General features: G+C 45.8%; 1 protein-coding gene across 5 annotated transcripts in view; it reads right to left on the reverse strand.

Annotated features, from left to right (window-relative positions):
* MFSD12 (major facilitator superfamily domain containing 12) overlaps window positions 1–26,985 on the reverse strand; it is a 231,268-nt gene that overhangs the window by 128,405 nt on the left and 75,878 nt on the right. For all 5 annotated transcript variants that reach the window (XR_014472966.1, XM_083179274.1, XM_083179273.1 and 2 more), the window contains exons 4-5: window positions 4,071–4,274; window positions 3,877–3,969 (exon numbers count right to left, since the gene is read on the reverse strand). Coding sequence is in view for 4 of the 5 variants with exons in the window: in XM_083179274.1 (XP_083035400.1) it covers window positions 3,877–3,969; window positions 4,071–4,274 (297 nt within the window). In the remaining variant the exon portion in view is untranslated. The remainder of the gene's footprint in view (window positions 1–3,876; window positions 3,970–4,070; window positions 4,275–26,985) is intronic.

A 26,985-nucleotide genomic window follows, 5' to 3' on the forward strand; every position in this document is an offset into this window, starting at 1 on the left:
ATATATATATATATATATATATATATATATGAGGTGGGTGGGCGGTTGGTGGGAGGTGAGTGGGCGGCACTCAGACGCTTTGTAAAAATGGAGATCAGACCAAGCTGCAACAATGAGATACAGGTGGAGCGCCTCACATACAGCACTAGGATAGCGGTTCTATCGCCAGCGGACAGCTGAATGACAGTGGCTCCATCTGTAGCAGCTTGGTCCGATCTCAGGTTTTACAAAGCGTCTGAGTGCCGCCCACTCACCTCATTTGTTTAGCTCCCTGCTCTTTGGTGCTGGTATAATAACCCAGGAGGTGAATTGTTTATATATACACCAGACCAGATACTCCACAATACTGTTATCAGGACTGTGTGCTTTTCAAGCAAATTGTCTGGCCATGAACTAGAAAGAAACGTGGGGCGCTTGCGTGAAACAAGGAAAATGTACAATTTATTAAAAACAAACATAAAGCACAACAGTACATACATATAATCAATCTAAAACTGAAGTGTCAATAGGACACTAATAGGTGACCACTGGATATAAGCACTTGGATATACCTTTCCCCTTTATACTGAAGCGGGAATATGGAGTGAATAAGTATCAGTCCAATTTTTCTTGAGACATAGGGTCTTATTCTAGTTCACTCTTAGAGGCAAATTCCTTCTCAGATGGACAAAACCATGTGCACTGCAGGGGGGCAGATGTAACAGGTGCAGATAGATTTAGATTTGGGTGAGTTATTTTGTTTCAGTGCAGGGTAAATACAGACTGCTCTAATTTTACAATGCAATATAGATCTCACTTTGAAGTAAAACCCCACCCAAATATAATTCTCTCTGCACAAGTTACATCTGCCCCCCTACAGTGCACATGGATTTGTCCATTTGAGAAGGAATTTGCCTCTAAGAGTGAACTAGAATAAGGCCCATAGTGTACTTTCTCCTTTTCAGGACAGAAATAATACTGAGTGGCTTTCTCAACCAGGTATATAACTGGTTGACAAAGCCGCCCAGTGTGCGGCTAAAAGCGTTCCAAAGGATACCTGGATCACCTGCCCCGTAACCCGCTTACCACTGCTTACAGAGCCGGAAGATTGCCTCCACCAGCCGCAGACGCTGTGGCAGAGCGTCGCGTGGGTGAAAACATCAGGAGAAATAAACCGCGGCAAGGAGACGGCACTTGCCGGGAACCACAGCTGGCTGCACATATTACATAATTTGAGCCAGCCAAGAGGCACGGAGCGAGCAGGCGCTGCGGCGCAGATCCATCTGCATACCATCCTGACCCTTGCCCACGCTACAGAGCGGTAAGAATCGTCTTTGGTAACAGGACGGACACTGTCACTGATACCCCTGTGACAGAAGTCCTGTTCCCACTCTGTGACTGTCATATTCCATTTAAAAGCAAGGCGCCATTGCTGCTGCTGCTAAAGTGTGCACACTAGCCATTCTATCATTGTGAACTATTTCTGTCCTGAAAAGGAGAAAGTACACTATGTCTCAAGGAAAACGGGACCGATACTTATTCACTCCATATTTCCGCTTCAGTATAAAGGGGAAAGGTATATCCAAGTGCTTATATCCAGCGGTCACCTATTAGTGTCCTATTGACACTTCAGTTTTAGATTGATTGATTATATGTATGTACTGTTGTGCTTTATGAATAGAACAAAAAGACAAAAAAATGGGGGTGGGCAGCGCTGGTTTGAATGGTATTGTGTGCAATACTTTGCATAAAATAAATTGGGAGATTGGTTAGATCTATCACAAGTTTTAATACATTTTCTAAAAACTATAAGCCAAAGAATATAGGCTAAAAACAAATGACAATGATATAATTAAATGATTAAAATCGTCATCTCACCGAACCAGACCATATGGGGGGTTAGACCCAGGAAGTCCCAAGTATCCAGATAGATGGACACTGATAGCACCCACTTGGTGGTGGGGAAAGTCCAAAGTGTCCAATGATGGTGGTGGTGCAGTCCCCAAACTTGCAATAAGGAGGGAGGACACAAAGATGTTGATACCAGGAGTGGCCCAAGATGGCACGAATCACCAACTCCTATCGCCTGATGTTGTGGGCGGAATTGTGTCCTCAACCTCTACTATTTTTGCAGAGATTTTTTGTAATCCAATTGGAAAATGATGGGGTGGAAAAGGGGGGGGGGGGGGGGCAGATGAAGCTGGTGGTGGTCCTTCCGGGTAATTTGGCTGGATCTGTTTCCCCAGGGTAGTTCACCCGTAAATGTGGTGAGGTAAGGTGAGGCAGAAATCCTGACCGGTTTCGCTGCTCCAGGCAGCTTTATCAAAGGATCGTTGGGCTTTATGTTTGTTTTTAATAAATTGTAAAATTTTCCTTGTTTCACCCAAGCGCCCCACATTTCTTTCTAGTTCATGTATGTTTTTTAGAGGCTGACAATCCTCTAATGCGGTGGCTGCAGGGTGACAAGTTACACCCCTCTAGTGTCTAGCGCCAAAGACTACTTTTGGTATAAATTGTCTGGCCAGATTCATGAGCTTTTATTAACACTACCTGTCTGTGGAGTAAATCAAATGCATAGGGACCGCAGAAAAACTAATCCAGATAGTTGACAGATAATACAGAGCTAACCCGAATCACACTGCTTTCATGCTGTACTAACTTACTGGACATTGTTCTAATATTATTATTATATTTATATTAACAAAATGCAAAAATGCTACTATCACTAACAGAATACTAACTAATGAGCTGGCCTACTCTATAGATTTTTTATAGATTGTCTATTTTATTTAATATATTTTATGTATTATTTTATTAAGTGTTTATTGTTTCCATATGAGTGCATTTACCTGCTTATAGATTACTGGGTACTTATGTAATATCTGGGCTCCCATTTTTCTTATGAGACCGCGTCCGCTCGCCACGCTTCGGGCACGGTGGCTCGCTGTGCTCGCCACACTATATAACATCAACTCCATGCGTAGTTGGATAGTAGGGGTATGAAAAAATGGGGTGCATTTAACATGGGAGCCCAGATAATACATAAGTACCGATTACTGTATTTATTATTAAAAAATATAATCCGTATCCCCAGTGCAGCCATATGTTTTTTTACATTCTTTTTGCACTTCTTGGCATGGAGCATCCCAAAATATTGCAGCCTCAGGGTACTAGGGTGATTTTATTATTGAGCACTGGATTCCTAGCGCTAAACTAGTTTCTTCTAGTGTAATAGGAGATTGCAAGCTGAGTGTGAAAGAACAGTACAACAGCATGACTGAGGTGCATGAAGAAATGGGAGTGTAGGTGCAGCCAGGCTCCAGTCAGCATGATAGAGGTACAGATTGACACAAGTAAATGTGTTTGCACAGGCTGAATGTGAGCCACTAATCTCTGCTGCCTGGGACAAATCAAACGTGTGTGGCATCCCATCCAACCTGATGCGTGGTCCTGTGTACATTGGGTCAGACCCTGGAGATTGAACTGCCTGCACATAGAATCTATCAGATCGGACCCATCAGTGGCACATTGCGGGGGCTTTTTAGCACCCACAATGTATTGGGTCAGATACCGTAGGTGTGTACCAGCGACTGGCTTCCCTGACCTCATCAGATGCAACAACGGCAGTGCTTAATAATTATGCCATGTAGCCTAAATTGTTTTGCCTATCATCAATGCTCTATTTAAAACTATAATAAAATTACCCCTTTAACCTTGTAAAGGCCTAGTGGTTGCTGTGTCTGTCATTTGGTAATAAGTTTAAAAAAAAGAAAGAAAAAAAAATTAAAGAAAAAAATCTTGAAGAGAATAAGAAAAAAAAAACATGCAGAACAAGCTATTTTAAAGGCAAAACTAAAAAGGCTTAAATTGAGTAAGAAAATGTATTTAGTTTCTTACCTTTGGAAGCTGCAATGAACTGGTCAGGTACACAGCTATGTAGGTCTGTGACAAGTTTACTATTAACCTTGTACACATATATAATACAGCCACCTGAAATGAACAACCATGTAAAGTTAAAAGAAGCAACCTACTGTATACTGTACAAAGGTCCTCCCATCTTTTACAGCCCTTCACCAGATCACACCATTCACCTGGTAGAAAGAAGGTTCCACAAGCCAGTCCTTCCACAACAGCAGTTGTTTTGGGGGGTTGGAATATACAGTTTGGTCATCTAGGGAACCTCTTTGTTGCTCTCCGGCTTCCACAAGGAGCTGAAAACTTTGCTTTTCCTTAGTTCCAAGGTGGAACAATAGCGAGAAAAAAGCTCCTGTGCCAACCACAATAAAGGCCAACGTCTGCAGGAGACAAAGCTTGATCAATAAATGAAAATAGGAATTTAATACCTACCGGTAATTCCTTTTCACAAAGTCTATATGGGATACTGGGAAACATCTTAAGACCTTGTGTATTAGAGGGTATCCACAGGAGAAAGGCACATATAAAACTGAACTGGGTGCACTGGCTCCTCCCCTCTGAATCCCCATCCATGAACCAGTTAAGGAAAAACTGTGCCTGAAGGAGGATGAAACATATGAGAAGGATATGTATATATAAATATGCTAACCAACATATGTGTAAACAAGTGGTGAGATTTATACCAGCACATCATTCATACAATAAACAACAAAGGACCACCATAGTGGATCAGTATGAACTACTCAATGGAGTAATCAACTGCAGTAAGACGCCGCACTGCGGCGGGCGCCCAGTATCCCATAAAGACTTTGTGAAAAGGTATTACCGGTAGGTATTAAATTCCTATTTTCACTATCATCTTTATGGGATAGTGGGAAACGCCTTAAGATCTTGGTGAAGTCCCAAAGCTTCCAGAGGGGGCGGGAACGTGCGGAGACTGCTGCAGTACCGCCCGCCCAAACTGGGTATCCTCTTTGGCCAGGGCATCAAACTTTACAAATGTATGAGGCCCCGACCAGGTAGCAGCTCTACAAAGCTGCAAAGCTGACACACCCCAAGCAGCCACCCAGAATGCGCCCATTGACCTTGTAGAATAAGCCTTCAATCCTGAAGGCGTATCTAATCCAGCCACTGCATAAGCATGCAGTACAGTCGCATGTATCCAACGTGGAATGGACTGTTTTGAAGCTGGGCGTCCCATCTTTTGTGCGTCATACAGCACAAAGAGGCAAGCCGTTTTGCGGATTATCGCCGTTCTCCGGACGTACTCTCTCCAGGATTGTACCAAATCCAGCAACGCCGGAATCTCTAGAGAACCTAAACCAGATGGAAAAACAATAGGCTGGTTTAGGTGGAACGAGGAAATGACTTTCGGAAGGAACTGTGGATTTGTTCTTAACTCTGCTCTATCCTCGTGGAATATCAAATAGGGACTTACAGGACAGCGCCCCAAACTCCGACACTCTGCGAACCGAGACCAAAGCCAAAAGTATAACCGTCTTCCAGGTGATATACTTCATATCCACCAATGACAAGGGTTCAAACCAAGAAAATTGCAAAAATGTTAGGACCACATCCAAGCTCCATGGAGGTGGCACAAAAGGGGGCTGAATATGAAGAACTCCCTATAAAAACGGCTGTACCTCTGGTAATACAGCTAGCTTCTTTTGGAAGAATATCGATAAAGCCGAAATCTGGACTTTTAAAGAGCCCAGAGGCCTAAATCCAGTCCGGCTGGCAAGAATCTAAGAAACATGTTTAGGTTAAATTCAGCAGAAGGAAAATCTTATTTTTCACACCACCCAACATATTTTCTCCAAATATGGTGGTAGTGATTTGCTGTGACCGGTTTCCTGGCTTGTGTCATGGTGGCAATAACTGAGGCATGCAAGCCTTTCTGTGCTAATATTTGCCGCTCAACCTCCAGGACGTTAAAAGAAGCCGACCTAAGTCCTGGTAGACGCAGGGACCTTTAGTGAGCAGATCGCTTCGGAGAGGAAGACGCCACGGGTCTTCCAATAACAGGGCTTGAAGATCCGCATACCACTCCAGTCTTGGCCAGTCTGGTGCTTTTGGTTTCTTACTATTGATTACTTTTGATAGTAGCGGAAGAGGAGGGAACAAGTACACTAGGTTGTATGACCAAGCCGTCATCAGCGCATCCACAGCCTCCGCCAGAGGATCCCTGGTTCTCGAGCAATATCAGGGCACCTTGTTGTTAAACTTGGATGCCATTAGGTCGATTTGCAGGCAGCCCCATCGATCCACAATGTTGGCAAATACTTGCGGGTTGAGGCTCCATAATATACTGCCCTCAATTCCTAGACATTGATGTGCAGTTTCGATTCCCGGAAGGTCCATTGGCCCTGATAAGGACCTCCCCAATGTCACCGCTCCCCATCCCAACAGACTGGCGTCTGTTGTCCGGAGTATCCAGTCCTGAATCCCAAATCTCCTACCTGCCAACAGGTTTGGAGCATGGGTCCACCAAAGGAGTGATTGTCTGTCTTGACAAGAATATCTTTTTGTGCATTAGGTGTGAACCTGACCATTTCCTCATCAGCTGGAAAGGTCTGGAGCGAAACCTCCCAAATTGGAGTGCTTCGAACGTGGCTACCATTTTTCCCAGCAACTGAATGCATTGGTGAACGGACACCTGAGTCCTGGCTAGGACCTCCTGGACCAGAGTCCAAATATCCTCCACCTTCTCCTGGGGAAGAAACACCTTTTGGTTTTCTGTGTCCAGTATCATTCCCAAAAAGAGAAGCCATTTTCTGTAAATTGAGAATCCATCCGTGTGACGTCAGGACATGTTTGGTCGTGACAATATCTTGCAGGAGCACCTGTTCCGATACTGCCTTGATCAGCACGTCATCCAGGTAGGGGATGATGTTTACCCCCATCCTTCTGAGCAGCAGCATCATCATTTCCGCCATTACCGTGGTAAATATGCGCGGGGCTGTTGATAGGCCGAAAGGCAGGGCTCTGAATTGGAAATGCTCATCTTTCAGAGCAAATCTCAGAAACTCCTGATGCAGGCGCCAAATCGGAATGTGGAGAAAGGCGTCCGTCACGTCCAAGGACACCAGAAATTCTCTCACTTCTAAAACTGGCTATCACTGCTCTCAAGGACTGCACTCTAAATTTGTACACCTTTAGATAAGGGTTCAATGTCTTTAAGTTCAGTATGGGGCCATCCGGTTTCAGTACTACGAACAGGTTGGAGTAATAACCCCTTCCGTGTTCTGCCACTGGGGCTATGACCATATACTTTACCAGCTTGTTTACTGCTTGTCTCAGTAAACCTGATCCTCCGCAGCTGCTGGCAATCCTGATCGGAAGAACCTGTGAGGGGGCAGACCGGCAAACTCCAGGCCTGTAGCCGTTGGAAATAAGATCCCTCACCCATGAATCCAAGTGAGAGGCATCCCATATTTGGCTGAAATACAGTTGGAGCCTCTGTCAACTTTGTTCCTTAGGTCGTGGCTCACCATGGCTATCCTATTGTTCTCAGCAGCAATACAATACATAGAACAATCCAGTAGGGAATTACCATAGTAATCCTATTGCTAACTTTATCCAATTAACAGGCTAAATGAGGAGGGCTACATCTGTATGCCAACCGACCCCCCACCTCGAGGCTGTCTCGCGTGGGGGACCGTAAGTCAGGCTAAAAACTTTGAAGAGGTCGAACTGGAAGCACGCTCCTGTGTAGCTGGAGCTCTCCTGAATTTTCCTCTACCGCCTCTGGCTGCAGAGGAAGCCCCCTCTCGCCCTCTGTTTAGGCTCAGAAGGCCGAAAGGACTGCTGCGACGGACCCGTAAAGGGACGTCTGGTTTGCGTGGCTGAGGTCGGAAGAAATGTGGATTTCCCTGCTGTTGCCTTGGAAATTAGGTCATCTAACTCACTGCAAAACAACTTATCTCCCTGAAAGGAGAGACTACACTACGCTTGGAATCAGCGCCTGCCACCCACTGGTGTAACCACAGGGATCTGCGCCCTGAAACCACCATGGCCGAGGAGCGGGCGTTAATGGCCCCCAGCTCCTTTTGCGCCTCACAAGGCACTTTAGCAGTGTCTTTAATATGGTGTAATTTTTCAGCAATTTCTGCCGCAGACATGCCTGCCAACATGCCTTCCTGGATCTGAGTCGCCCAAGTATGAATGGACTTAGCCATCCAGCAACTGGCGAAGACTGGCCTCTGAGATGCCCCGCTGACCGTATAAATGGCTTTAAGGGTGGTATCCAACTTTTTATCTGAACTGTCTTTCAGAGTGGCGGACCCGGTACTGGGAGCACCACCTTTTTCGATAATCTGGATACCGAGGCATCCACTATTGGAGGCTCCTCCCACACTTTCCTACTGACTGGGTCAAAGGGGAAGGTGGACTTAAATCTCTTGGACAGCCAAAACCGTTTTTCTGGCGGTTTCCAGGCTTCTTTGAAGGTGTCCTCTAAATCTGACTGTTCAGGAAAAACAATATTTAGCTTTTTCTGTGACACAAAAATGGATCGCCCTCCTGTGCCTCAGCCAGGGGGAGATTCAAAACCTCTTACATAGCCATGATGAGAGGTTCCGGGCCTCGCAGAGATGAATGAGTGTCCAGTAAAGACTGCATCTCATCATCATCAGCAGCTCCCTGTGAATCTGCGTCTGAGTCAGGCAAAAATAGGATTTTGGGTACCTACCGGTAAATCCTTTTCTCGTAGTCCATATGGGATACTGGGTTGAATACTATGGGGATAGAGATCCTCCGCAGGAGAGACAGGCACATTAAAACTTTCAGTGTGGGCGCACTGGCTCCTCCCCTCTATCTCCCTCCACTAGTCAGTTAATGAAAAACTGTGCCGAAGGAGAGCTATGTGAGGAGGCATGTGAATAATATAACGTGGTGAGATTCTCACAGCACACCCAAACCAACAAAATAATAAAAGAAGAGGTGAATCATAACAAATTCTGAAGTCACCAAACTGTAGAATAAAGTCATATATGACAAGGCAACAAGCCCTAACATTGTAAGGAACAGTGTCTTACAGCAGAATTGCCGCACAGAGACGGGCTCCCAGTATCCCATATGGACTACGAGAAAAGGATTTACCGGTAGGTACCCAAAATCCTATTTTCTCTACCGTCCAATGGGATACTGGGTTGAATACTATGGGGAAGTCCCAAAGCTACCAGAATGGGCGGGAACGTGTGGAGTCTGCTGTAGAACCGCTTGTCCGAACTGGGATTCCTCCCTGGCTGGAGTGTCAAATCTGTAAAATCTCACAAAGGTGTGATGACCTGACCAAGTTGCGACCCTGCAAAGTTGCAGGGCTGAGACTCCCCGGGCAGCCGCCCAAGAAGTCCCTACGGATCTGGTAAAATAAGCCTTCAACGAGCCTTTGCATACGCCTGTTGAATCGTGCAAAGAATCCAATGTGCGATGCTTCTTGTAGAAGCAGGAGAACCCTTCTTCTGCGCATCATAAAGCACAAAGAGACTATCCGTCTTACGGATTCTGGCTGTGCGCTTAACATACACCCTAAAGGTGCCCATACACTAGTAAGATGTATCCTCAAATCTGGCTGGTTGGAACAAAAACATGGTTATGGATTAGTGACAGTTTGTCAGTTTTCCAGCATATCCAAGCAAATGGTCAACGGTCACTTGCTCTCATCCATAACCATGTTTTTGTTCCAACCAGCCAGATCTGAAGATAAATCTGCGTGTGTATGGCCACCTTTAGAGTGTGAACCACATCCAAGGAAGATGGTATATCAGGATGTGCCACGCTGGAAGGAACCACAATCAGTTGGCTGAGATGGAATGCCGACACAACCTTTGGTAGGAAGTGCGGCCTTGTCCTGAGTTCTGCCCGATCCTCGTGGAACACCAGGTAAGGGCTCTTACACGACAACGCAGCCAACTCGGACACCCTCCTGGCCGAAGCCAGGGCCAGCAAGACAACAGTCTTCCAAGTAAGGTGTTTCAACTCAGATTCTTCCAATGGAACAAACCAAGAGGACTTCAGGAATGTTAGAACCACGTCCAAGTCCCAAGGTGCAGTAGGCAGTACAAAAGGGGGCTGAATCCTCAGGACCCCTTGCAAGAAGGTTTGAACCTCCGGCAAGGCCGCCAGTTTCTTTTGAAAAAACACAGACAGACCCGAGATCTGGACCTTCAAGGAACCCAATCAAAGTCCCAGCTCCAAGCCAGCCTGAAGAAATCTTAATGTTCAAATGAAATACTGCTGGTGGTAAGGTATTCTTTTCACACCAGGCCAATTATTTCCGCCATATCACATGATAGTGAGAAGAAGTAACTGGCTTTCTTGCTTTTGTCATGGTGGCAATGACCAAGGGATGTAGGCCCTTAAGGCCTAAGATCTGCCGCTCAACCTCCAGGTCGTTAAACGTAGCCGCTGCAAGTCCTGATAGACAAGCGGCCCCTGGAGTAGTAGGTCTTTTCTTAGAGGTAGACACCACGGCTCTTCCACTAGCATGGCCTGAATGTCCCCGTACCAGGCCCTTCGAGGCCAGTCTGGAGCCACCAGGATGGCTTCTGATCTTTGATGCCGAATCAGCTTCAGCACCCGGAATGGAAGTGGTGGAAACAGGTACACCAGCTTGAAATCCCATGGCCAAGTCAGGGCATCCACTGCTACTGCTGCTGGATCCCTGGTCCGTGCACAGTACCTGTCCACCTTGTGATTCAACCACGAGGCCATAAGGTCGATCTGAGGGAGCCCCGAAAGATCCGTGACGGTGTTGAACACTTGAGGGTGAAGACACCACTCCCCGGGATGGAGGTCGTGACGACATAGGAAATCCGCCTCCCAGTTGTCGACTCCTGGAATGAAGATTGCCGACAGGGCTTTGACATGGGATTTGAAGTGCAACAGATGAGCTCCCACCTCGAGAATTTCTCGTGGTGGGTGGACCCCGACATGCAGCAGGCTTGGAAGAAGCTGCAGCATTTTCACGGTCCTGGATACCTGAGGAGTTAGGTTTCCTAAACTTGCCCCTTGTGCCTCTATTGGCATTGGAGGCACCCCTGGCCTTGGGGCGAAATTTAGACCCACGAAAGGACTGCTGGGCAGGGCTTGTGAAAGTGCGTTTAGCAACCGTGGGTGCTGACGGGAAGAAAGTGGATTTGGCCTTGGAAATCCAGTCATCCAGCTCACTTCCAAAGAGCCGTTCACCTGTGAAAGGAATACTTTCCACACTCTTCTTAGAGTCCACATCAGCAACCCACTGACGCAACCACAGTGCCTGTCTGGCTGACACAGCCATGGCTGAATTGCGCGCATTTATAGTGCCCAATTCCTTCTGTGCCTCACACAGTACCCTAGCCGTGTCCTGAATGTGACGCAGATTGTCACCTATCTGGGCCATGGTCATGTCCCCCAACAAACCATCCTGGATTTGTGTGGACCAAGTATGAATGGCCTTAGCCATCCAGCAACTGGCTAGTACTGGGCGCTGGGAAGCCCCACTAGCCGTGTACATGGACTTGAGTGTAGCCTCAAGCCACCTATCTGCACCATCCTTGAGAGTGGATACACCCGGGACTGGCAGCAGTACCTGCTTTGAAAGGCGGGAGACTGACGAGTCCACCACAGGTGGCTCCTCCCACTTCTTTCTTCCCACAGGATCAAAGGGGTAAGCATTTGCAATCCGCTTAGACATCTGGAACCTCTTTTCAGGGTTCTGCCAGGCACTTTTAAAAACAAACATTCTCCAACTCAGCTTGCTCAGGAAAATATATTGGCTGTTTTTTTCTGAGTCATGAAGAAAGGATCCCCTTCAACGGGTTCCTCTAAAGCAAGTTCTAAAACTTAGCTATAGAGATTTATAGGATATGACCTGAAATGGCGCACTGCTGCCTGTGAACTGTACTAAACCCTGGTTATCACCAAATAACCTTTCCTCTACCTTCCCCCATGGCAGCCATTACTATGGGTTCCTCCCTTCTGGGTAGTCCTTCGGAAAAGAAAAAAAGACACCAGCCCCTATAAGAAGGCTCCACCTCCCTGCTCCGGTGTCTTTTTTTCTTTTCCGGGTAGTTGGAAGGGCTTACCCTGTGAAGTGCTGCCTGGATACCGCTGCTCAGGTGTGAGGACTTTGCTGCAGCTGGTGGGGTCCGGTCCCAGAGTTTGTGCCGCATGCAAACCCAGAAAGGGGTAAGCTGAGTCGGCGGCATCCTCAGGAGTGCACTATCAAGCGGCGCGGGATAGCGTTTGCAGTGTAACTCCTGGCCTGTGTTAATCTCCGTAGAGAACAGGCGGGTGTCAGGTGGTGCGCGACGCGGGAGATGACGCGTGCATAACAAGTAGCCGGCTGGAGGAAGACGCCGGGTCGCGTGGACACTGCTGCACGGAGCGCGGTTGGACGGGTGAGAGAGTCTGATATTTTTTGTTGTCCACTGCATCACCAATGCTTGCGGGGAGAGAGAGAGAAGTAAGCACCTTGTATTTTGCTTTTGTCAGAATTCTGTGGAAAGGATTGTCTGCTTGGAAGCAGGTGTGTTGGAGTAGTAATGAGGCGGTAACTCTTTCCCTGCTGGATTGAAGAGGTGATTGTGGATGCAGTACTCTCTTACTGAATGAGCAGTGTTTTTTTGCATAAGCTAAAGTTGTATATGCTTCTATTCAGCGCACCACCTTGAGATTATGGAGGAGGAAAACCGGCAGGCTGTTAGGAAGTCAGGGTAAGCCCTAAGAGAGGAATAATTTTTTAATGGTGGTGGTCATTAGTTTTTTATTTTTATTTTTGTTGTGGCACCACTGTGTTTGTTACTTAGGTGATATTCTTTGTTGGTAGGTCTGAGACCAGCAGAGAAAAGGAAGCTAAGCAGAAGAGATCACACAAAGCTAAATGCAGTTCTTGTGACAAATCTTTGCCTGAGAGGCATGTGGGCAGCCTGTGTGAGGCTTGTAAGACCCCGCTGCAAATACCTATGGTTCAGATGAACAGTCTGGTAGATATGCTGAGAAAATCACTGTCAGATACCTTTATGACTAAGGAGGATTTTTCCAAAATGAGATCTAAAAGGAAACATGCTGTATTAAGTGATTCAGATGAATCAGTGGAAGCAGCTGGCAGTGTGCATGTGCTGGATCAAGATCCTGACATTGATGATGAGGATCAATTACAGGATAAGTCTGAGTCTGACTTCAGTACAGACATGATTAATAACTTATTGGGACTGATTCACAAGTCTTTGAACATAGAGGATCCAGCAGAAGATCTTAATTTGCAAGAATTTCTGTTTAAAGATAAAAGGAAAAAGAGTAAAGTTTTTCCATTATCACAGACTTTAAAAGGGGTGATTGCTGATGAGTGGAAACACCCAGATAAAAGGATTGCTATACCAAGTAGGATTGCAAAAATGTATCCATTTGCGAGGGAGCAAGTTTCGTCCTGGGATGAGGCCCCTAGGGTGGATGCAGCGGTCTCTAGAATATCCAGGAAGACTACGCTTCCACTAGAGGACGCAAACATTTTTAAGGATCCCATGGAAAGGAGGATCGAATTGGGCCTTAAAAGGCAACACTTGGTAGCAGGGGCGGCATTAAAGCCGGCTGCAGCAATGGCGGTGACCTCCAGAGTTCTCAGAGGCTGGTGTCAGCAGCTTGAGGCTGATATATTGGATGGCATAAAGAGGTCTGAGTTAATCAAAATGATTCAGGACATACAACTGGCAGTACAGTTCTTGTGTGAGGCCTCTTTGGACTCAGCAGCTATCAGAAGGGCCTTGTGGCTGAAGCCATGGGCTGCAGACGTTCAGTCAAAGAACAAGTTAATGTCTCTTCCGTTCCAGGGTGATTACCTGTTCGGAAAGCAGCTGGATGATCTGGTGACAAAGATATCTGGGGGCAAGTCGGTTTGGTTGCCCCAGGACAAAACTGCCAAGAAGAATGTGCCTAGTAGGTTCAACAGATACCAGCCACAGGATTATAGGGAAGCCAGGAGTTATAGGCCTGGCAGGGCCTATAGAAGGGGATCCTGGATATCCAGGGCAAATTTTCGGGCCCAAAGGGGCAGAGAAAATAGATTCCCTTCCAAGAAGGAACAGCAATGACGCCGACCCTCAAAGGGTAGGTGCCAGACTGTTAAAGTTTCATCAGGTCTGGCAAAGGTCCACCACAGACAGGTGGGTCTTGGAAATCATCCACTCAGGATACAAGATAGAGTTCAAAACGTGGCCAGGAAATCTGGTAGTAGAATCCCCTATTCCCAGGGACAAGGAGGAAAGGGAAGCTTTGTTTTTGAGTTTGGAAGAGATGATGGCCCAAGGCGTGGTCACTGTAGTACCAAGAGGACAAGAGCCTCTAGGGTGGTACTCTCGTTTTTTTGTTATAAAAAAAGCATCCGGAGGTTTTCGTACCATTCTGGATCTCAGACGTCTCAACAAAAAGGTGCGCATCAGGCCATTCAAGATGGAATCAATCAAGTCCATACTTCCAGAGATAGGTCCAGGAGATTTTATGACTTCAATAGATCTCAAAGATGCGTACCTTCATGTGCCAATATTCGAGGGACATCGAAAATTTCTACGTTTCAAGATTCTAGGTGTGAGCTATCAATTCACGGCCCTCCCATTCGGGTTGGCAACTTCCCCACGCACATTCTCAAAGGTACTGATAGTACTAGTGGCAAGACTGAGGCAAGAAGGCATAAAGCTATGGCCTTACCTAGACGACATACTTATAGTGGCAAGCTCCAGGGACGTTGTGCTACGTCACACAGAAAGAGTGATTCAATGTTTGGAGCAACATGGGTGGCTTATAAATCGAAAGAAAAGTCATTTAGAGCCAACTCAGAAAATACAATACTTGGGAGTGATAATAGACTCCGCCCAAATGAAGGTGGCATTAACCGCCGACAGGAGGTTGAAGTTGATACAACAAGCCAATATGATGAGGATAAGATCAACGGTGAGGTCACAGGACTGTATGAAGGTGCTGGGTCTCATGGCGGCCGCATTAGAGACAGTGCAATGGTCCAGATTTCATATGAGGAAAATACAGGCCTGCTTTCTCATACAATGGAACAAGGACAGCAAAAATCTGATGCAAAGAATAGTGTTGACAAAGGCGGCAAAATTAGATTTGGCCTGGTGGTCAGACGACGATCGGCTAAGACAGGGAAGGTCGTTCGCCCCCATGGAGCAAGTAGTCGTGACTACAGATGCCAGTCAAATAGGCTGGGGAGCAACTTGTGGTCCAGGGATTGCACAAGGAAGATGGTCCCCATCCTGGGGAAAAGCACACTCCAATGTGAGAGAAATGGAGGCAGTGGTCAGAGCGTGTCGTCAGTTCCAGAGTCAGATTCAGGGCAAAGAGCTCATCATCAGATCAGACAATCGGGCTGTAGTGGCCTATATAAATCGCCAAGGCGGAACAAGAAGTCGCAGTCTGATGGAAGTGGCAGACAGGTTGTTGGCCTGGGCAGAGACTTCTGTTCTAAACATAACATCGGTCTTTCTGGCAGGGAAAGAGAACTACAGGGCAGACGAATTAAGCAGGAAGACCTGTCTACCAGGAGAATGGTCGCTCAACGACGAAGTTTTCACCATGTTAGTGAGGAGATGGGGTCTACCTCAAGTGGACCTCATGGCCTCAGCAGAGAACAACAAGGTACCAGTGTACTTTTCTCGATTCAAGGATCCGCAAGCAGAGCAATGGGACGCGCTGACGGCCACCTGGTGGATGAGGCGTGCCTATGTTTTCCCACCGATTCCGGTAATTCCGAGATTGTTGAGGAAAATTCAGAGGGAGAAAGCAGAGGTAATAGCGGTACTACCTTATTGGCCACGGAGGGCGTGGTTTGCTTCAGTACGCCAGATGGCGGTGGAAGAACCGTGGACGCTTCCGTCAAGACCCGATCTTCTAGTTCAGGGGCAAATATGTCAGCCGCAAACCTTTGACCTGGAAGTTGACGGCCTGGCGGTTGAAACCAGGTCATTGACTGAAAAGGGTTTTGAAGGGGAAGTGGTCCAAACCCTGCTCAAGGCTAGGAAGGGATCCACTTCTGCAGCGTATTACAAAGTGTGGAAAAAATACGTATCAAGGTGTAAGGAGAAGATGCAGTCGCCGAGGGAAGTTACATCAGTACTAAGTTTTCTGCAAGTAGGACTGCAGATGGGACTGTCCTTAAGTACTTTGAAGGTACAAGTCTCAGCCCTGTCGGCAATGTTGGACTGGGACTTGGCAGGGGACAGGTATGTCCGAAGGTTTATTCAGGCAGTAAGAAGACTGAAACCTAAATTTAGATCTCCCATGGCACCTTGGGACTTGAATTTGGTGCTTGGGGTGCTTATGGAACCTCCGTTTGAGCCCTTACACGAAATTTCATTATTATTTCTTTCCTGGAAAGTTTAATTTTTGGTGGCAATTACGTCTGCAAGAAGAATTTCAGAATTGCAAGCGTTGTGGGCAGAAGAGCCTTTTCTAAATTTTTTTGAGAATAGGGTAGTTCTAAGAACTAATCCACAATTCCTACCAAAAGTTGTGACAGAGTTTCACATAAATCAAGAGATTGTTTTGCCCTCTTTTTGTATGAATCCTACAAACGAAAAGGAGAAGCGTTTGCATAACTTGGATATTGTGAGAGCGCTAAAAGTTTATGTTCAGAGAACAAAAGAAGTTCGAACAGTCAAGAATCTGTTTGTTCTAACAACTGGTGCTAGAAAGGGTCAAATGGCCTCAAAGGCAACATTGGCGCGGTGGATTAAGGACTGTATCCTCAAAGCGTATCAAGTGAGGCAGAGAGAGCCACCTGTGAGCTTGAAGGCACACTCTACAAGAGCAATGGCAGCTTCCTGGGCGGAGAAAGGATCCGCTTCAGTGGAAGAATTATGTAAGGCGGCAGGATGGTCGTCGATACATACATTTACAAAACATTACAGACTGGATGTAATGTCTTCAGCAGACGCTAAGTTCGGGAGGAAAGTTCTTAGCGCAGCTCTATGAAAGTTTGAAGAAGTTGTTCTGAAACTATGATTTATGATTATTATGATTTCGAGGAGGCAACAATTCGGTGCTGGTTGTGAGTATGCCCTCCCGAAAATAATAACTGCTGGGGTATGACCCATAGTAATGGCTGCCATGGGGGAAGGTAGAGGAAATATCAGATTATTACCTGGTAATATGTTTTCCTCTACTCCACCATGGCAGCATATATTCCCATCCCTTACGAATTGTTGTGTATTGTGTTATGTGGAATAATTATTTCTGTTTATGTATTAAAGCTGGAGAATGCAAGACACCGGAGCAGGGAGGTGGAGCCTTCTTATAGGGGCTGGTGTCTTTTTCTTTTCCGAAGGACTACCCAGAAGGGAGGAACCCATAGTAATGGCTGCCATGGTGGAGTAGAGGAAAACATATTACCAGGTAATAATCTGATATTTACAATACCATACAATCACACAAAAATAGGGATTTCCAATCACGGGCGCAAGGAGGATTAGAGTGTCTATGTCTTCTTATGTTTTTCAACAATCTTCAAAGTTGTTACTCCGCCATATGTGGGAAGAGTTGGAAGAAAATTTGACGATTAGATGTAGTTGTCCCAAATCTTAGGAATAGGGAGGTGGGTGTATAACAAAGAAAAATGGGCGTACCCCACTTACGGTAAGTAGGGCAGTGTAAAGACCCGTAGCGGTTTCTTTCTGTTCCTCAGATGTTTTCCTTTTCCAGGTAAGTTTTCTCGTCGTGGATAGATGTGCAAAAAAAATATATATACGAAATCAATATATAAATTTGAACTGTTAACTGTTTTTTCAAAAGTAACCCCGTGAACTTGATATTAGGTAGGAAGTGGAGTAAAGTCGTACCTTACTCACCAAGAGATAAAGCAAGGTACACACATAAAGGTTTCGGTACTTATGTAGTATCTGGGCTGCCGATTTTTTGATTGTATGCCTTAAGTTAAGGCATACAATCAGATGCGATGCGATATCGCATCGCATCGCATCGCATGCGACCATCGGATGCGATGACCCGATTTTTCCATAGGAATCAATGTTAAAATGGACTGAGTCCATTTTAACATGGAATTCAATGGGAAAAAGGGGTCCTTTTCATACCCCTACTATCCAAGTGGGCATGGAGTTGGATATAAACCTGTGGCGAGCGCAGCGAGCCACCGAGCCCGAAGCGTGGCGAGCGAAGCGAGCCCCGCGAGGGGACGGTATTCTGTGTCCGCTCGCCACGCTTCGGGCTCGGTGGCTCGCTACGCTCGCCACAGGTTTATATCCAACTCCATGCCCACTTGGATAGTAGGGGTATGAAAAGGACCCCTTTTTCCCATTGAATTCCATGTTAAAATGGACTCAGTCCATTTTAACATTGATTCCTATGGAAAAATCGGGTCATCGCATCGCATCGCATCCGATGGTCGCATGCGATGCGATGCGATGTACCCGATTTAGAAATCGGCAGCCCAGATACTACATAAGTACCAAGGTTTCTTTTCTTATATTAGAGGTGATGATTTCATATGGAGATCAATAATGGGAAAGCGTACCCCAACTCACGTGGAAAGATGTTATCTTTAAACATGTAGAGTGTTCTTTAAGTGGGTTCAATTGCGATCAGCAGACCATTGTTTTCTCCCAGGATGTGATTGTGAATAAAACAATATGACAAAAATTGTGTCAGATTATTTTCATAATATTAATATGCCTCTTCAGAATAAAGGTGGCATATATGACAAAAGTGACTGTGTGCTTAATTTATTTCTAGTGACTATCAGGTACTGGTCTCGTACCATAACTCACACTGAACAGTGCAGATAAACACCCATAAAGGTATATTTGGCAGGAGATAGATTCCCTTCACCTTGTGGTAATATATGAGAAAGCTTTATACCAGGAGACTATGATCTTTGAGGATACTGAATGTGCGTACCCAACTCACAATTCTAAGAGTATTACAGCGCCCATCAAGGTATCTTTGTCTTTAGATAGGGATCCCTTGTCATATATGCCACCTTTATTCTGAAGAGGCATATTAATATTATGAAAATAATCTGACACAATTTTTGTCATATCGTTTTATTCACAATCACATCCTGGGAGAAAACAATGGTCTGCTGATCGCAATTGAACCCACTTAAAGAACACACTAGGTGTTTAAAGATAACATCTTTCCACATGAGTTGGGGTACGCTTACCCATTATTGATCTCCATATGAAATAATCACCTCTAATATAAGAAAAGAAACCTTTATGTGTGTACCTTGCTTTATCTCTTGGTGAGTAAGGTACGACTTCACTCCACTTCCTACCTAATATCAAGTTCACAGGGTTACTTTAGAAAAAACAGTTAACAGTTCAAATTTATATATTGATTTCGTATATATATTTTTTTTGCACATCTATCCACGACGAGAAAACTTACCTGGAAAAGGAAAACATCTGAGGAACAGAAAGAAACCGCTACGGGTCTTTACACTGCCTTACTTACCGTAAGTGGGGTACGCCCATTTTTCTTTGTTATACACCCACCTCCCTATTCCTAAGATTTGGGACAACTACATCTAATCGTCAAATTTTCTTCCAACTCTTCCCACATATGGCGGAGTAACAGCTTTGAAGATTGTTGAAAAACATTTAGAAGACAGACACTCTAATCCTCCTTGCGCCCGTGATTGGAAGTTCTAAAACTTCCCTGATGGCTCTAATTAGGGGCTCAGTACCATGTGTTGGAGCCTGTTTGGGAACAGTATCTTGTTCCACCTCATCCACCCCTTCATCTACGATGTCATCATCATCAGTATCAGGGGCCATTGCTGCAGCAGGCCTCTTTTGAGGCTGTGCAGGCTGAGGAGTGAGAATATCTACCCTTGCAGATAAGATGGCCAGTTCCCGCTGCACCCTCTGTGCCTGCTGAGTGTTTGAGGAAAACTGGGAAGCAACAGAGTCCAGCAGAGTTTTCATGCTGCTGGCCCAAGCAGGCTCTTGACTATCTGCCTGCGGTCCACCCACAAGCTGTGGGGTACCCCACTGACCTGAGTGGCCACACCAGTAGGCTGTGGTGACATACAGGGCTCACATGTAACCTGTGACTGTGATGCAGGTATGAATTTGGTGCTGCACACCATGCAGGTTAATTTCTTCACCATCATGAGGCTGCACCCAAACAACCCACAGTAACACTCACACACCTCAACCAGTGGGGTAGAATCAGAGCAAAATGGGGGACTAGTACACCCTAAACCTTAGCTCACAGTTCTGGGAGAGCTGGTAGCACAACACAGTGAAATAACAGAGCAATATACAAGCAATATAGCGCAGCAGCGCTAAAACGCTTAAATAACTTGCTGTCTCTGCCACGCTGCAAGGATCAGAATCCACAACGCCACTGAGGAGCTGTAATGGCAACCTCTGTCAGCATGAAGAAGCAGGAAGCAGAGACAAGGCGTGCCCAGCAGAGCCTGGTCCCGCTCTGAGTGAAGCCCCGCCCCCTATACACAGAGCCGGCGCTTCTAACATATTTATACTGGCATAAAATGCATTTTTAATAAAAACAGCAATGAGTATCCCTGGTGGTCCAGCGGCAATCCCCCTATGCCATGTGGGGGGGGTCGCTTGGTCCCCGCCTTCTTGCCGCACAAAGCGGTTGGGGTGTCCCCTTGTGTCCCCAACCTGTACTCACCACAGACGGCTTCTGACCTGTCGGGGGTGTGTGGCAGCTGGGGGACTTGCTCCCTACAGCGCAATGTTCTGCGGTGACAAGTCCCACACAGGACAGATGTCCTGCAGCAGGGTCAGCTCTGCACCTGAAGAGGCCGGGGACTGACCCTTCCCCTGACTCCCACGAAGCAGGACAGCTGCTTGGTCAAAGCAGCGCCCCAAAATAACAAAATAAAATAAAATGAAGAAAAAACTCTGGAGCATCCAGGAAGTACTGCCTCTCCTGAGGCACATTTTTCTAAACTGACTAGTGGAGGGAGATAGAGGGGAGGAGCCAGTGCACCCACACTGAAAGTTTTAATGTGCCTGTCCCTCCCGCGGAGGATCTCTATCCACATAGTATTCAACCCAGTATCCCATTGGACGTTAGAGAAATGGCGGGTGAAGCGCGCTTGCGTGACTGGCCCGGAGAGGGGGTGATATTATCCACCCTTGCAGACAGGACAGATAGGTCCTGCTGCACTTGTTTGGTCTGCACAGTATTTGCAGCCAATTGACATGACACATTATGCAGCTTATTATAGCTTTAATACCTGACGCCCACGCAGGCTCCTGGGAGTCTGATTGTGGGGTCCCACTGAGCTGGGGTGATGCACCCAGTTGTGGAGACATACATTGTTCACAGGTAATCTGCCACCACCGCCATCTTGCCGCACAAATAAACCGGGGTACCCCACTGTGGGGACCCTGGTTTTTACTCACCACTGACGTCTTCGGACTGAGTCAGTGTGCGGCATGCTGGGGGTTTGTAACGCTGCAGCGCAATGCCTGCGATAACAACCAACTCAGAACAGTGGTCCTGCAGCAGGGACAGCTCGGTACCTTAAGAGGCCTGCAACTTAACCCTTCTCCAGACTTCCCACGAAGCAGGAATGCTATGAAGTCCAACACAGCAAACCCAAAATAATAAAATAAATAAAACTGACGACAAAACTCTCTGGAGCTCCAGCAATGTGCATCCTCTCCTGCGGGCACATTTTTCTAAACTGGTTCGTGGGTGGGGATTCAGAGAGGAGGAGCCAGTACACCCAGTTCAAAGTTTTATATGTGCTTGTCTCCTGCGGATACTCTCTAATACCCAAGGTTTTAAAATGTTTCCCAGTATCCCATAAAGATGATAGTGAAAGAAGTTTCTACATTTATTGATGCAGTCAGAGAGACCACATAAACACTTTCTATAGTTACCCATTAGCATGTGCCTTCGTTTATGCTCAATATTTAAGTGTAATATGACAGAAAAAGCTACCTGAGCTAAATCACGTGGAATGCTGCATAATTAAATTGTAACAGAACACTAAAAACAACCCAAACACTATTTTGTGTTCTGCACCAATTGAAGAATGTAGCCAATGAATGCACTCTATTCTAGTGACAGAGTCCCTACTGGCAGGGCTGGATTAAGCCTTTGGGGGGCCCGGGTCACTTTAGACAGGGGGCCCCCTCCCACTTGTCATTACTGGCTGCAAACTGCACATGAGACATTACACTGTCAAAACACAGTAAACTCAGTGTAAATTTGGTCAATGGGTAACTTGGGGGGGGTATAGATATATCTCCACATAAAAAGCCTGTGTCTGTCCCTCTGTAACTTACTCTGTAGGAGCCCTGACAAGCTCAGTGCTGCCTTGGATTAAAAACCCTCCCATGATGCCGCTGCTGCTGCTGTCCTCCATGGGCCTGAGAAGCATAGGATGAGCTCCACCAAGCAGAGCTCAGCACATGTTTCTCAGCCTCTGACCTCTTGTGCAAAATCTCATGGGACTTAGTCAACTCCAAGTCAGTGTGCTTTGGCTCCCGATCCTCAGCACCATTAATCAGAGTCACATTGGCAGATAGGTGAAGCTGCAGCACTACCCCACTGCCATAGAAAAAAGCTTTAGGTAAAAAAAAAATTCTATATTTATATATATATATATATATATATATATATATATATATATATATATATATATATATATATATATATATATATATATATATATATATATATATATATATATATATATATATATTTAGGCAAGGCAAGCAGCACTCAGGAGATTTGCTATGCAAAATTGAAAATGCTTTATTGCATAGAATCAACACCGACACGTGTTTCGATCAACAGATCGTCCTCAGGGTGCAACAGACAGAGTACACAGTGCATAATAAAATACCCCATAGAGATTCAAGCCCACAACATTTAATTACAGGCAACATCGTCCTTCAGCTGTGAACCCGTTCGGCGTACGGTCGTAGCCGCCAGCGCCCAGGGCTGACCGCCAGGGTGCGTCATCACTAATGCTCCCACCATGACACGCACTCCACGTGACGCTAAGTGTCATCCGGACCTCGTCCTCGGATCACAGGAAGTTACTGCCGGAGCTTTTTTGCCTTGATAACAGTCAACAACAATAATAGAAAAAACGGTACTTATGTATTATCTGGGCGCCCAATTTTTTTATCGGGTCGATCGCATCGCATGCGATGTGATCGACATGAATTTTACATTGGATTCAATGTTAAATGGTCCCTGAGACCCGATTTTACATTGGGTCCAATGGTAAATGCCCCCCAGACCGCATTTTTTATTGTATACCCACCCTGTTCATACCCCCACTATCCAAGTGGGCATGGAGTTGATTGTATATAGCATGGCGAGCCCCGCGAGGGGACGCAGATTACTTAAAATGTATTCCGCATCCCCTCGGGGGCTCACTGCGCTCGCCACGCTTCGGACTCGGTGGCTCGCTGCGCTTGCTAGGCTATATAAAGTCAGCTCCATGCCCACTTGGATAGTGGTGGTATGAACAGGGTGGGTATACAATAAAAAATGGGGTCTGGGGGGCATTTAACATTGGACCCAATGTTAAATCGGGTGTCAGGGACCATTTAACATTGAATCCAATGTAAAAATCGCGTCCTCCGCATCGCATGCGATTTGGTTGCATGCGATGGACCCGATTTTTCCGAAAAAATCAGGTCCATCGCATCTGATTGTATGCCTTAAGTTAAGGCATACAATCAAAAAATTGGGCGCCCAGATATTACATAAGTACCGATAAAACATAGAAAATACATGAATCACCAATAAACATTAAAAACATAAAAAAATTGCAGTAACATCACTAAGGAATGAGACTAGATAATGACTATCACATCATAGTAAATGGGTAAACTTATTACACAAATAAATCTTTACTGAGACTTTATTTCCCAGATTATAGAAAGCACTGCAATCCTTACTGCTCATTTAAGCCTCTAGGAGCTATTGTGTCAAGGGTAAATCTCCACCTAGACTAAATTTTAAAAGGAGCATGTTACCCCTATTCTCACCTCTTCACAAAATCAACAATCTTAGAACGCATACTAGCCACACTATGCCCCATCTGGGCACAGTGTCTAGCCACTGGCTGATCACTGGTTCCATTCTCAGTCTAAGTAAAGATTTATTTGTGTAATAAATTTACCCTTAGGGATGTTATTGCGATTTTTAATGTTTATTGGTGATTCATGCATTTGCTATGTTTTTTATTTTATTGTTGTTGACTTATCAAGGCAACAAAGCTCCCGCAGTTACTTCCTGTGATCAGAGGATAAGGTCCGGATGATGCAGAGCGTCACGTGAAGTGCGTGTCATGGTGGGCCCATTAGTGATGACGCACCCTGGACGTCAGTCCGGCATGTCTGCGCGTCCGATCGTACGCCGAACGGGTTCACAGCTGAAGGACGGGTAAGTATGTTGCTTGTAATCTAATGTTGTGGGCGGGGATCTCTGTGGGGTATTTTATGATGCACTGTGTACTGTGTCTGTTGCACCCGGAGGACGATCTGTTGAATCGAAACACGTGTCGGGATTGCTTCTACACACCGGGGTAAGCTGCGCATCTAATTTTGGAAGTGCCAGAGTCTACAGTGTAGTCAGTCTACGTTTTGGCCACTATGTGGCCTTTCTCAAGACAGGACATCTATTGCCATCTTTACAGCTCAAGCATCAGGATACGTATATGAATGGGACTAATGAGTGAGGTGCACCCCAGTGAAATCTCAAAGGCGAGAGAGAGAGATATAGATATAGAGAGAGATATAGATAGAGATAGATATCTATCTATCTATCTATCGATCTATATATCTATATATAGATATATATATCTATAGTGGGTAGACGGACTGGCACTCTCCTATCCGGGTCGGCAGCCCTGGTGCTCGGCTAAACAATAGGTAGGTGAATGGAAAAAAGCAGGCACTCCAGGGAGTATATATATATAGATAGATAGATAGATAGATATCAACAAGTTCAGTTTTTAGGCCAGAGAGGGCAATCACCACCACAGCAGGTAAAATTGCTTTTTAATCAAAGATTGTAGACAGGCATGGTCAACGTTTCAACCCCGGAGGGCCGTTTTCAAGACAGCTACAGAAATTCAGTGTGTCACCACAGCAGGTCAGGCATACACTACCATGGAGGCCATTTATACCTTAGCCAATTGTGGCTTCTTGCCCCTTATCATAATTAACAGGCGTGCAGAACCTCCTTACACACACACACACACCAAATAGCAATTGGTCAAATCCAATACCAAACCCTATCTAGCCAATGGACTCACAGTAGAAACAAACACATAACATCAATCGGTACTTATGTATTATCTGGGCTCCCATGTTAAATGCACCCCATTTTTTCATATCCCTACTATCCAATTACGCATGGAGTTGATTTTATATAGTGCCCAAAGCGTGGTGAGCGCAGCGAGCCCCACGAGGGGACGCGGTCTCATAAGAAAAACGGGAGCCCAGATATTACATAAGTACCCATCAATCATATATACATATGGCAAGTGTGCCATCCGAACTGGACATATACCGAGGTGCTGGTTACCGATGCAGCTCATTCCTGTGCACGAGGCCAGAAGCACACGCCAGCGGCACCCGTACCCAGAAGCTTGCGGTTCACCTGCGTTCCACAACACAGGAGTACTCTATATTGGTCAGCAGCCGTCAGCTGCTCACTGTCACGTGAGGCAGCGGCAAGACCACATCTTATGTAATCAATATTTGGTAACAATGTGTCAGAACATTCAAATATATAGAATGGAATGTCTGCACCATAGTGAAAGCACGCTACAGGCGCCCGGGTAAGCCAGAATCAACTAGCGTTCCCCAGACCCGGAAGTCATGCGATTCACCTGCGTTCCATCTGTCTTAAAGAGACTTGCTGAGTGAGCATCATATGAGAACCGGTATAGGATCGCATGTAATCTATGTTAAATGTTGTTTGTTCTTATTTTTTGTTGGTCAGTTATCAGTACAGTAGACGAGATAAGATCCTATACCGGTTCTCATATGATGCTCACTCAGCATGTCCCTTTAAGACAGATGAAACGCAGGTGAACCGCATGACTTCCGGGTCTAGGGAACGCTAGTTGATTCTGGCTTACCCGGGCGCCTGTAGCGTGCTTTCACTATAGTGCAGACATTCCATTCTATATATTTGAATGTTCTGACACATTGTTACCAAATATTGATGACATAAGTGATGTGGTCTTGCTGCTGCCTCACGTGACAGTGAGCAGCTGAGGGCGGCTGACCAATAGAGAGTACTGCTGTGTTGTGGAACACAGGTGAACCGCAAGCTTCCGGGTACGGGTGCTGCTGGCGTTTGCTGCCGGCCTAGTGCACAGGAATGAGCTGCATCGGTAACCAGCACCTCGGTATATGTCCAGTTCGGATGGCACACTGGCCGTATGTATATATGATTGATGTTATGTGTTTGTTTGTCCTGTGAGTCCATTGGCTAGATAGGGTTTGGTATTGGATTTGATCAATTGCTATTTGGTGAGTGGGTGTGTGTGTGTAAGGAGGTTCTGCACACCTGTTAATTAATTATGATAAGTGGCAAGAAGCCACAATTGGCTAAGGTATAAATGGCCTCCATGGTAGTCTCAGTGTATGCCTGACCTGCTGTGGTGACACACTGAATTTCTGTAGCTGTCTTGAAAACTGCCCTCCGGGGTTGAAACGTTGGCCATGCCTGTCTACAATCTTTGATTAAAAAGCAATTTTACCTGCTGTGGTGGCGAGTGCCCTCTCTGGCCTAAAAACCGGACTTGTTGCTATTTTTGGAAAATTTCCTTTCCCTAGGGGAGCACCCCGTATTTATATTCACATATACACACACGGCAGTGGAGAAACCGCACACTCAATGGTTAAATGTTAGTAGGTGTTGGAGCATACACAATAATATATCCAATTGTTCCCCTCCAAAAACAGGTAGAACACAAGGACTAGCACACCACCGTTGAAATGCACAAAAGTGCTTTAGTATTTGTGAAGATAAAACGTCACAGACATTAATCCATTTTCAAAAGATCAAGTGCCATGGATACTTATCAATATTTTCAGAGGGAGCTGTACACATAGATAG

Source organism: Crinia signifera, chromosome 1 (genome assembly GCF_055691185.1).
Source record: "Crinia signifera chromosome 1, ASM5569118v1, whole genome shotgun sequence".
In the NCBI taxonomy this organism is placed as follows: Eukaryota; Metazoa; Chordata; class Amphibia; order Anura; family Myobatrachidae; genus Crinia; species Crinia signifera.